The 12,557-nt window shown below is 41.5% G+C and overlaps 1 protein-coding gene across 3 annotated transcripts in view; it reads right to left on the bottom strand.

Annotated features, from left to right (window-relative positions):
* The window catches only part of NOSTRIN (nitric oxide synthase trafficking), a 57,769-nt gene that overhangs the window by 23,001 nt on the left and 22,211 nt on the right, over positions 1-12,557 (bottom strand). For 2 of the 3 annotated variants that reach the window (XM_044242271.1, XM_044242270.1), the window contains exons 3-8: positions 11,700-11,783; positions 8,707-8,769; positions 8,390-8,471; positions 6,041-6,103; positions 3,769-3,912; positions 2,377-2,475 (exon numbers count right to left, since the gene is read on the bottom strand). In XM_044242271.1, the coding sequence (XP_044098206.1) occupies positions 2,377-2,475; positions 3,769-3,912; positions 6,041-6,103; positions 8,390-8,471; positions 8,707-8,769; positions 11,700-11,783 (535 nt within the window). The remainder of the gene's footprint in view (positions 1-2,376; positions 2,476-3,768; positions 3,913-6,040; positions 6,104-8,389; positions 8,472-8,706; positions 8,770-11,699; positions 11,784-12,557) is intronic. The other variant, XM_044242272.1, reaches the window with a different exon arrangement.

Here is a 12,557-nt window from a genome sequence, read left to right as displayed (position 1 = left end):
AGAAAGAAAAACCAAAAGAGTAAGGTGTCGCTGAAATTAAGAGAATTTTCTAGAAGGAGGACGTCAACAATGCTTAATGCTTCCAAGAAGTTAAGTATGATAAGAGCTGGAAAGTACACATTGGCTTTTGCAACAAGGATGACATGTTTTCCAAGCAGGGACACTCTTCATAGAATGATGGGGAAAGCTTGATTGGTATGGATTGAGGACTGAACGGTAGGTGAGGAAATGGAGACAGAGCACAGACAACCCTTTCAATAAATCTTATCATAAAAAGGAGGAAAGAAGATAAAATCTGGAGAGGAACAAAAATAGAGGCATAGAAAGGTGTCTCCTTGACTCTTCCTACTCTCCCAAGATGGGGTGGGGAAGGATATGTTGATTGATGAGAAGCAATTATTAGAGAGGGGTATATCCAAGATACAGGCAAAAGGAAAACAATCAAGAGAAGCATCTCTGAGAGGCAGGATGGGCTGGGAATCCAAGCACACGATGAAGTGTTGGTCTGTCCCACCACACATCAGCAGGTGGCTGAGCCGATTTCTATTTACTCTGTTAGGAAGGAGACAATATAGTCAGTCACTGAGAGTGGGTAGTGAGGATGGAGATGTGAGAAGAATGGAGATTAGATCAGCTCTGCTGAGAACAAGGACTGAGAGGGAAAACAGAAGAACTGCTGAGCAGGTCAGAGTCCGCTCTGTTCAGGTTGGAGATGATGGGCAGTTCTCTGTGAAATGCAATGAATGAATGCTGCCTTCGGTGTTTAGCCTTAGGGCTGGGAAAAAAAAAAAAGCTACCAGATAAGGAATGAAGATGCTAGCGTTCTTGATATCAGGAGAGTCAAGGTCCCATGGTAACAGGATCAGGCGGAGGAGGGCAGAGAAAGACCACAGGCTTCCACCTCCCACAGAAGCTGCTAATGAGGGAAGGAAGAGGAAATCTACCATTTAGCCGCCCAGCGCTTATCTCTTTGTTATTGCTTGATGTCAATAAAGAATAGCTTCTAATGAGGGCTCCCCAAGCCTGTGTCAGGCCCTGGTGCTCAGCATTGTGGCACACTGTGGTTTGGCCTCCTCAAAAGCCCGCCTCATTATTCAATACTTGTTAATGATCGTTTCAAACTGGGAAGATTGACAGGTGAAGAAATAAGAACGTTGTCAAATCTTGCTAACAATGAGTTTGAGTTATTCATCTAATAGTTTCTTCAGATGAAATGACAGCCTTACTGGTAATGACAATTTTCTTTTTCTTTTAAGAATGTTTTGCCTTGTGGGGGTGCGGCCTGCATTTTCATAGGGAGGCTTCATCTTTTGGGGAAGATACTGACTATTTCAGAGCTTTCCAATTTGAAGCCCATACCATATGAGGTGTGCGAGATAATCTAGCGTATCTCCAACATTATTTGTGTTCCTTTCTGCCTAGACAAGCTTACTCTGATTTAACATCCTGAGTTGACACTGGTGCCCACCCATGGACAGTTATGGGCTCTGGAGGGACAGTGGGGATCTCAGAATGTAAGAAGCTGACATGGGCCCTCACAAATGTCTTCCCTTTCAGTGTCCTGAGATGCGTGGCCATCCGCATGTGTCTGGGGAGCGGGGATTTGCAGATTTATCATCTAGCTTTAATTAGGTTACACACACAAAATTAACAAGTGTCTCAAAAAGACTTCTGAGATGTAGACTGACATTAGTACTGCTGATGTAAGCACAAAAAAAAAGCCACAAGAAAATGTCAGAGCTGACACCTTCCCCTGCCACTGGTTATGAGTGTGTCATCACCCATAGGAAAAGGCAAAAACTGGGATGATCTGATGAAATCTGAAAAGGAGTTAACCAAAAAATTGAAAATTATCAAGAAATATGAATTTACATTTACTACGGTGAAGGCTGAACCTTGCCCAGGTGTAAATTTTGCCTGGAAGTGTCACTTGGTGATCACGTGAAGACGTCATGATTAGCTAATCATTTAAAATATTATTTCATGCCTCAAGTACTTTTTTGTGTTTTATAATGTTCATAACACATTAGTATAACATATAAAGTGCTACAGATGGTACACAAATTGGTAAAGTACATGATAATTCATTATATATACATACAGTTTTTACTTACTTGCACTGAGAGATATTTACGAGGGTCCCTATGGAAAAATCTGGAGACCCTTGGTCTAATTTATCATCTGTCAATAATACCTTTTTAAAAATATATGTGGACCAGGGATGATTTAGAATCCCTCTCAGGCTCTGCCACATGACAGCTCTGCAGAAACCCCACACAGAGCACGAAGTCAGCCAGTTCTCTTGTATTCATAGCTCAGAGTAGAAGATTCAACCCTCTCCAAGCCACATGCACACAGCTGGTCATGACAGGTTACCTTCTGCTTCTCCTTCTTCGTCACAGTTTGCTTGGAGCTTTCTACAAGATGGGAAAGTGCCTCATGCTTCTTGGTACTAACCATTAATTTCTTCTTGGCCTAGAATCAAAAACATACAAAAAGCAAAAAGGGATGAGAAACTGATATCAAGAGAAAAACTCTTCTGTTCTGGAACAAGTCATGTTCAGGTGCTGGCTTAAACGATTGTGTAACTTTAGTTCTTCGTTTCTGCCCTTACCTCAAAATCTGCTTGGAATATCACAGAGGCTAACATTTTGTGCTGAAACCACTGTGTATTTTTCATTATATTGAGTACACTCAAGAGGGTTATGCATTTCTCCAAATCACAAAGGCCCCCAAGCCTCCAAAACATTGTTCGAGCTAGCATCATGAAGGGAATAGCTTTACCATAAAAACATCACAGCAGACATGGAAGACCACCTGCATCATTCTTTTAAATCAACCTGGGCCACAACTGAGGTTGTTTTAAGATGCTCTCTTAAAACTTACAGCAAAAGGGTGATTTTAGGCTTCAGAGGTGGGCATTTGCCTGGCATTTGGTGAAATGGCCTGTACTGGTATGGGGAGGAGGAGCAGGGGTGGGCTGGGAAGGTAGAAGCGCATTCAACATCCTCCTACTCTGTTGGTCCCTCAAACCTCAAAGTGGGTTATGATCGAGGTGGTCAGTTCCTATTCTACACAGTTTCAACCAAGAAGATGATGTTCCAGGGGCACCTGGGTGGCTCAGTGGGTTAAAGCCTCTGCCTTCAACTCAGGTCATGATCCCAGCATCCTGGGATTGAGCCCCACATCAGGCTCTCTGCTCGTCAGGGAGCCTGCTTCCACCGCGCCCCCCGCCTGCCTTTCTGCCTACTTGTGATCTCTGTCTGTCAAATAAATAAATAAATAAATAAAATGTTCTGTTTTGTTTTTTTTTAAGATTTTATTTATTTATTTGACAGACAGAGATCACAAGCAGGCAGAGAGGCAGGCAGAGAGAGAGGACAAGCAGGCTCCCTGCTGAGCGGAGAGCCCCATGCGGGGCTTGATCCCAGGACCCTGGGATCATGACCCGAGCTGAAGGCAGAGGCTTTAACCCACTGAGTCACCCAGGCGCCCCAATAAAATGTTTTTTTAAAAAAAGATGATGTTCCAGAGATAAAATGAGAAAACAGAAATTGTTTTGAGTTGGATTCAGCCTGTTCAGGAACTGGACTGATTGAAAGACTGTTTAACTTTGCACGTCAAGGTCACAAGGACTGCAAAACCAGATAATGTAGCAAAAAGTTCAGTTCCCTCTCTCTTTAGGAATTGGAGGCAAAGCCTTCCAAATGTCTCTCAACCTCTGAAACCACGGCAAAAGGGAATTCAGGAAACAGGATGCTCACTAACCCTCTTTCTCTGCCTCCAGTTAGTCCCATGCCTGCGAAGAAAGTAGAGCATGAGAGAAAAGCTTTGGATCCTTTTAGGCTTCCATTTCTGTCTCCCCAATAGACTGCACTTCATTACTGACATGCGGCAACACTTCAGTTGTAACTGGAGAGAAAATCATTAGAGCTCAGGAATTTTATGTTCTCTAATTTCTCTGTCACTCTTCATAAAAAAATAAAATCATTTTATTTAGAAAAATTACTTGGTGGAAAATGGGAAAGAATAAGAGATGCTTTTTTTTTCTTGAAAGCAATTATGGCTGCTGGGTATCGTTTCTCTCTTTTGGTTCATTATACTAGAATTTCTGTGAAAGCTGGGCGCCTGGGTGGCTCAGTTGGTTGGACGACTGCTTTCGGCTCAGGTCATGATCCTGGAGTCCCGGGATCGAGTTCCGCATCGGGCTCCCAGCTCCATGGGGAGTCTGCTTCTTCCTCTGACCTTCTCCTTGCTCATGCTCTCTCTCACTCTCTCTCTCTCAAGTAAATAAATAAAATCTTTAAAAAAAAAAACTGAATATTTAGAGAATGGATTTTTAAAAACAAATTCTGCTAGGGGTGCCTGGGTGGCTCAGTCAGTTAAGCACCTGACTCTTGATCTCAGCTCAGGTCTTGATCTCAGGGTTGTGAGTTCAAGCCCCACATTGGGCTCCACACTAGGCATGGAACCAACTTAAAAAATAAATAAATAAAAATTAAAAAACCAAATTCTGTTTAAGAAATCTCACAAAATCAAGAGCAAAACTAAAACCAAATTACTGGACTCTGATTAAACATTTATTATAAAAGTGATTCTCATGAGCATTCTTTTACCAATACTACTAGTGGGTGTAGAACTTCATTTATCTCAAACATTTCTTTTTCTTAAGATTTTATTTTTTATTTGACAGGGAGAAAGACAGTGAGAGAGGGAACACAGTAGGGAGAGTGGGAAAGGGAAAAACAGGCTTCCCACTGAGCAGGGAACCCAATATGGGGCTCGATCCCAGGACCCTGGGATCATGACCTGAGCCCAAGGCAGACACTAAATGAATGAGCCTCCCAGGCGCCCCTCAAACATTTCCTATTAATTTCATTGGTCTTATGGAATCTTTGATTTCAGCAGGAGCTTCAAAGGCAACAGTGATAACTGAGTTGGGCTCCCTATTTTTGAGGGATCTCTCTGGTTATTTGCTGCTAGCAGCTGTCTACCGGGGAAAGTTCTCTTTGGGTACGGATACTCTGAAGATGAAAAGGGAGTTCAGCTTTTGGACCACAAGTTCTCTCAAAGTGGATCCCTGGGTTTTCTTAACAGATTTCCTCTCCACTGGTTTCTAGTTCTTTCAACTTGAATTCCTCCTAAACTGGATTGTTCTAGAATTATCTTCTCTACATATATATGGGTTCCATCTGTTATTCTCTCTGCGTAAGAACTTGCATTGATGTGCTCTAAATTCTCACACCAGATCAGAATTCTTCTCCCTAGAATTCATTTACCATTTCCTGCACATATGTTATCTAGCCAACTACATTTTAAATTACTTACAAATAGGAATCATGCCCTAGTAGAGTGTGGAATACAGGAAGTAGACCATACACATCTGTGGAATCAATATATGTATTCCCCCCCTACATATGGCTATTCACCCCTCCCAGTACTCCTCTCACTAGTGAGACAGAGATCATGAATGCCCTCCCACAAATGATATATCCAAAACTCAGAGTGTATTTGTCACTTACCTTAAGCTACAGATTATACAGAGAGGCAGTCAGTGTAGTGGAATGGGTAAGAGCCATGACTCTGGAACCCAACAATGTAACAATTCTCGGTTCAACAATTAACCAGCTTTACAAAGATTATTTACCTCCCTATGTCTCAGTTTCCCCACCCGTCTGTCAAACAGGATATACCACATTGGTTTGGTTTTGCGGGGGAGGGGGTGCGTGCGTGTGTGTGTGTGTGTGTGTGTGTCTGTGTGTCTGTGTGTGTTGCAATGATTGAATATAGAAATATATAGCATTTGGCACACAATAAATGTTATGTTAGCTATAACTAGTAAACATATTTTGAGCCTTGCTCTTCTATTGATTTAGTTGAAAGATATATCTATAGAATAATTCAGGTGAGGAAATATTTTTCTCTTCGGTTAGCACCTAGAAATACTAACACAAAAACACAGAATCACATTCATGCAAAAGCAGAAAGGTTCAGTCCTAAAAACTGAGTTTACATAAATGACATTCATTTGAATACTTGCCTTGATTTGTTGATTCCAGTTGCCAATGACAAGATTTGCTGCCTTTTCAACTTCGTTATCAAGCTGCGAACAGAAAAAAAGAAAAATGATTTTTTTTTTTCGGTCTTTCTGTTGAGTCATGGTGCTGGCTTATGAATTCTGGCATATTCACTATCACTACCCATTGGAATTTCAGAATCCTACAGTGGACATGTATCCTGAGAAGAGCAGCTGAACTATCTTTTCCCCATGTCAAAACCTCTTGACAGGATTTAGCTTGAATGTATTATTTCTGCATATCAACTAAGTAACTACACAAAAACTTGTAAAAACACCAGTACATGTGATCTGCCCGGAGGGGGTCTTGGATAGTTTGGTGTCCCTTTCTGTCCCAGTACATCTTTAGCTCAGCATCATTCCATGTGGTCCAAACTTTAGCACATCGACAATCCCTAACAGTCCTGGTAGTGCTAATTTTACCAAGTGTCTCATTGCCCCTGAAATGAACACTGTCACAATTTCCAAGATAATGAATCCTTAATCATAATTAACTTTTCTTCTGCCCTTGAACAGCCGAAGGGATGGTAACAGAAATGATCCAAATGCGTCTAGACAACAACCCAAGGAGAGCAGATTTAACTAAGGGGAAGACTTTTTTTTCTTGGACCATAGATGTTTCTTCCCAAGCCCACAGATCAGCCATGACTCAATCGCACTGAGATCTAACAATGCTGTTCTTTTATTTAATTCAGCTGATTAAATTTGGAATACAATTTATTGTAACAAATACAATGAAAAAAATTTCGTGCATGATGTCACTTTTGACTATGTGAAATATGGAACTAGTTCACTTTAAAAATAATTTTCATCCCCCTCCCCTTTTTTTTAACTAGGCTCTACACCCAGTGTGGGGCTTGAACTCATGACGATGAGATCAGGAGTCACATGCTCTACCAATTAAGCTAGCCAGGCACCCTGAAGAAAAGAATTCTCATCTTTTATTTTCTGTGACTGAGTGGGTTGGGGTGGTAGGGGTGCAGTGGGGAGGGGCAATGCTGAATAAAGGCTAGGAAATCGGACCAGGGATCATGCTGTTAATTATCCAAAACACTAAGATAATGATCGAGTCACTGTGCCTAATTTATGGTAAGTACTAAAGAAATGCTAGTGATTATCATATTATTATGGGGTATGAAAATATTTTGTAATTAATTAAATATAGACTGTTTGGTGTTTATTAAGTTGGTTTGCAAAGGTGGAAGATTATATTGCTTAGTAATCATTACGTGTAAATTTCCCGCATTACCCCAGCCCTCAGTAGAACCTCCATTGTGGTAAAAACACATATATGTCCACACAAACATCAATTCCATTTCCTGACTCAGTTTAATGAATTTGAATAAAAATGTTTTGTATCATTTCTCTTCCATCAGGTTTTTATAGATCCCCCATCTTACTAACTTACTACCTTTAGGACCTCCTTTATCTGGCTGTGGTCATTTGAACCCACCCCTAGCCGCTACCCCTTCCTTTCACAAGGGCCACCTGGCCTTGAACCAATTCTGACCATGACCTCACCCCTATCAGAGTTGAGCAGCGTTTATTAAACACCCCTTTATGTTGCCTGAAGATAGATTTTAAAGTGCTTAATGACTGTATGATACACAAAGAAAAAGAAGCACAGATTTCCTTCCTTTCTGGAAGGAAAAGGATACAGGAAGACCAGAGAATATGCTAGACAAGAGGACCAGGTGCTCCTGAAAGAATATAGGTTTTTTTTTTTCCTTTTTCCAATTTTAAGACTATTTGAGGACTCTATCTATTATTGCCTTTACCCAATTCCAAACTGTTAAGCATATACACAAAAAATCTTTTTAAGAATTGTGTTTATAATTCTTCTGTTTACAGAAGGAATATCTAGCCATTGAAATACAATCGAAATATAAAAAGTATGAGATAAAAATAACCTCAAACACCACTATCTAGAAATAATTCTTACTAACATTTTTGGGAGGTTCCTTCAGATTTTTTTTCTATTCATATATACTATTTTACTTTACAAAATTGAGATCATTTTTATTTCACACTATATAGTGAAAAAATTTCCATGTCATTCATTTCTTCTGTAATAAGATTTTAATGGTTGCATAATATTCCATTGCTTGAATTTACCATAATTTATTTTTGGATGAGGAAGAGGTTTCTAGTTTTTCACTATGACAAACAATGCTTTAGCAAACACCTTTGTACATAAATCTTGAGCTCTTGTTTCTTTTAATGACAGATGCCTGAAAGCTAGCATCATTTTCGATCACCTTTCATTTCTCAGGTCAAAGACAGAAATCCTGCTTTAAGAGAGATTTGACTCACTGATTTTCTCTTCTTTTCATGTACACTCAGGACTTGATGAGTTGGTTTTATTGCTTCCAACTCAATTGCTTTGCCAAGTTTTCTAGAAATAGAACATAAAAGACACACAAGCATAGTATTAGGATTTATATCTACTTTCCAAATTGTTTTCTGGGGAAATAAAATGGTGTGTTCCAGCCTGCCTATTCAGGACAAGTTTGAAGCAGGATCTTCATGGTATGCCCACTTTAAGTATTTATGCTTCCCCCTGGGGTTGGGGTAAGTGGTGGAGAGGGGAGTGGGAGTGGGAAGTGGGGAGTAGGGGGAACACCACTCACTGATGCAGGTCTGCCGCTGATTTCATGCCCTCTGAGACCCAGGTCCAGGCACTGACGAGACAGCTGGGGGCAAAACAGGAGGGCACAAGAGTGGGTGTCATGTTCCCGGTAAAGTCTGAGCAACGCAGCCTCATGTCTGATTCACTACCTACAACAACTGCTCTCATTTCCCTAATCTTATTTCACTGTGTCCATGGGATTTAATTCTGCCAATTTATTGATTTGCACTGTAATCATTACATAGACAGCCTTTTCTCCGTCATTTTCCATTTCAATTTTCATCTTCCATTTCACGTCTGTAGAAAATCAGGGACATAAAGTAGCCAAGGGTGAGCAGGCATTTAGAACAGGTGGGAGATTGTGGGCTGGGTAGGGGGAGAGAGGCCTCAAAACCACCATTTCAGGATCCTCATTTCACCAGTGGGCACGCTGAGCTAGGCTCAGAAAAGTTAAATGGCATAGGACCCAAGAGCCCTGGGACGTCCCCACATGCTGCTCTTGGGTTTGGAGTCCAGCTACTGTTCCCTGCTGGTTTTTAAGACCACAGCTCAGACAGGTTGTCGTCTTACAAGCAGTGTCTCCATTTAACAAAAGGAGAGCACTGCCCTCCCCCTCATGGCACATGGTGGGGGTTAAGAAGTGTGATGCTATTTTTTCCCACAGAAAGGGGAGAGCTCACCCCAGCCCATATCACTGGCCTTCAGAAGCCAGAAGGATAAGCTCAATTGGATCCATAAACCACAGGGACAGAAGTGTGTGTAGACTCTGCAGGAGGGGAGGGGACAGATATGTGCCCCTGCTGAAATCAGGATGGTGCAAAGTTTTGCCTCCAAGTGACTTAGGCTGCACCCTATAGTCAGAGAATTACATAGCTAGATCAGAGGATGCCAGATTTTCTGCATATCCAAAGCCAGGCATAAAGCCAGAGACTAGAGACTACTTAGTATAGACCTCCAGTTATAGAAAATTGCAAAAAAGCCCAAAATGAATCTGTATCAATAATAAGTAGATCAGTGCTCGCTTAGGTGGGGAAAGGATGGCAAACAGGCATGAAGAATCTTTTGATGTGATGAAAATGTCTATGTTTCTATTTTAGTGGGGCTACATCTATAGTACACACCTATATACACTATATACATATATAGTATATGCCTATCAGAATCGACCAAACCATATACTTAAGGAGGGCGCTTTTTGTTCCATGTAAATTAAATTTCCATGGAGTTGATTTTTTTTTTAAAGATTTTACTTATTTAGTTGACAAAAAGAGACACAGTGAGAGAGGGAACACAAGCAGGGGGAGTGGAAGAGGGAGAAGCAGGCTTCCCACCAAGTGGGAAGCCCCACGTGGGCCTTGATCTCAGGACCCTGGGATCATGACCCAAGCCAAAGGCAGATGCTTGACTGACTGAGCCACCAGGTATCCCAGAGTTGATTTTTTAAACAGGAACTCAGACACCCTTTGGAAAAGAGAATCTGACATTTGCTCCTCAGAGGAGCTGAGCAGCAGAGCTGGAAGCCTAGAACTTCAGCCTCAGAGGGGTCTCTGTTTCAGAATGATCACATGAGTTCTCCGACCCTCAGGTAATTGGTCTCTTAAAATAGAAATAATTCAGGCTACCTACACAACACAGATTTGGGGTATAGGTAATAGTCCGGTTAATGTTTATTATTAAATATCATTGTGCTAATCTTCTTTAACTGAACATTCTGGACATGCCAACTCTCTGGGAGCATCTATGCCAGACGCTGGGATTTCAATACATAAGACCCACACCGCCACACCCTTACCCCTCTCATTCCTTAGGGGGTAATTAGACTCAAAGTCATAATGAACTCCATGTCAGATATTAAACACACTACTTGTATTATCTCATTTAATCCTCACAGCAATTATATGAGATAGGTTCTATCTGCATTTTAAACACACACTGAGAGGTAAAATAAATTGCTCTGATTCACCCACCTGATAAAGGGTAGAGGTAGAATTTAAATCTGGGCAGTGTCAATAAAGTCTCTACTCAACCATTTGGCCATACTGGCTGCATCACAGTCTACTAAAATACTCTCCTAAAAGTCAAGCTCAAAGTCAAACAGTCACAAAGCCATTATTTGCTTTTACAGAAGATGCCTTCTAAGAAGTAAGAATGTGAGCTCCAGAAGGCTTCTTTCTGTCCCTCTCTCTCTCACCGTCCAAGAGGTCTTGGCCGTGCCCCTACCAGCTAGGGGTGACATCTGCAAGCATTGGTCAAGAATCTTGGTAACCAATTATCATTAATGGACCATTTTTATAATCTCTTTTAGAATATCCAGTATCTTTCCTCTCTCCCCGCCAAAAGAAAAAATCAACTTTATTCCAAAACGGATTAAGGAAAATGCAAACCACCAGTTTTTCAGGACCCAACGAACTAATCTCCACATACAACATCTCATATAATCTACACCTCCCCCGTCCAGACTTGCCCACCCATGCACCAGGCAACTCATACCAGTACTCCATCTAACTTAGGAGGAAATCAAGGCACAGGGAGGCCAGGTTACTTGTCAGAGGTCATGGAGTCGAGATAAAGCAGGATTCACTCTCCTTGACTCCAAGACCTTCCAGTTTACCAGCACTCCTTCCAAAGGAACATATCATCACTGAGGCTTCTTATGAATATGGGCTTAGGAATCACAAGGACACCGGATTAGCCCAATTCTGACACTTATTATCTGTGTCACTGGGGCAAGTTTCTTAAAACTCTCCAAGCCTCAAGACCTGGTCCATAACTGGGACAATAATAAGACTTGCTAAGGGTTGTTGAGAGGCTTAAAGGGGAGTATCTGTGAAAGTATTTAACACCATGCCTGGCACACAGTAAGAGCCCAAGAAATCATAAGCCAGGCTGAACGCTGCACACCTGCCACATTCCTAAGAGGAAGCTGGCCTTGAACATATGTCGCTTATTATAACTCTTATGAATGATTTTACCTTACCTGTTTCATATACTTACTTTTTTTTCGTGCTCTGTAATGTTTTGCTTAACTTGATTACCAGTTTCTGAAGTCCTTTGGCATAGTTAATCTCCAAGTTTGCCCTGTTAGCAAAGGGATAGTTGGTAGACTGGATGTTCTGACCAGATATCAAACACACACACACACACACGTGTGAAGGAGAGCTCAGGCTGACAATGCAATGTCTACACAAGGAAGAGATGATGTGTTTACTCTAAGGATCCCCTTCAGTCCAGGTGAAATCCTTAAGGATCTCCTAGAAGAGCCCACAAAGGGGAGTTTTTTTATTTAAACTTCTTGCATACCTGTGTTATGGATTGAATTGTATGCCCTCCCCATCTTGCCACGATGTTAAAACCCTAACCCCAGATCCCATGAATGTGGCCTTATTTGGAAATAGGGATTTTTCAGATGACCAAACTAAGATGAGGTCATCAGAATGGGCCCAGATCCCATATGGCCATGTCCTTATAAAAGAGGAAATTTGGACATAGAAAGAAACACACACACAGGGAGAATGCCATGTGGAAGTGAAGACAAGACACTGGGGTGATGCCTCTACAAGCCAAGGAGTCCCAAAGATGAGCAGCAAACCACCAGAGGCCAGAGAGCAGCATAGACCAGATTCTTCCTCACGCACTTAGAAGGAACTGACCCAGATGAAACCTGATCCCAGACGTCTGGCCTCCAGAACTATAAGATGCTACATCACTGTTTTAATTTTAAGACACCCAGTCTGTGGTACCTTGTTATGTCAGCCTTAGCCAACCAATTTATGGAGTAAGGAACAGAAGACTTTCTTGCTTGCTCTGGGACATTAACACCATCAGATTAGCTCTAGATTATAATAGTTGGCG

The sequence above is a fragment of the Neovison vison genome, chromosome 3, assembly GCF_020171115.1.
Source record: "Neovison vison isolate M4711 chromosome 3, ASM_NN_V1, whole genome shotgun sequence".
NCBI classification, from domain to species: domain Eukaryota; kingdom Metazoa; phylum Chordata; class Mammalia; order Carnivora; family Mustelidae; genus Neogale; species Neogale vison.
The sequence above is the reverse complement of the archived record's forward strand: the minus strand, read 5'-3'. Positions and strand labels throughout refer to the sequence as shown.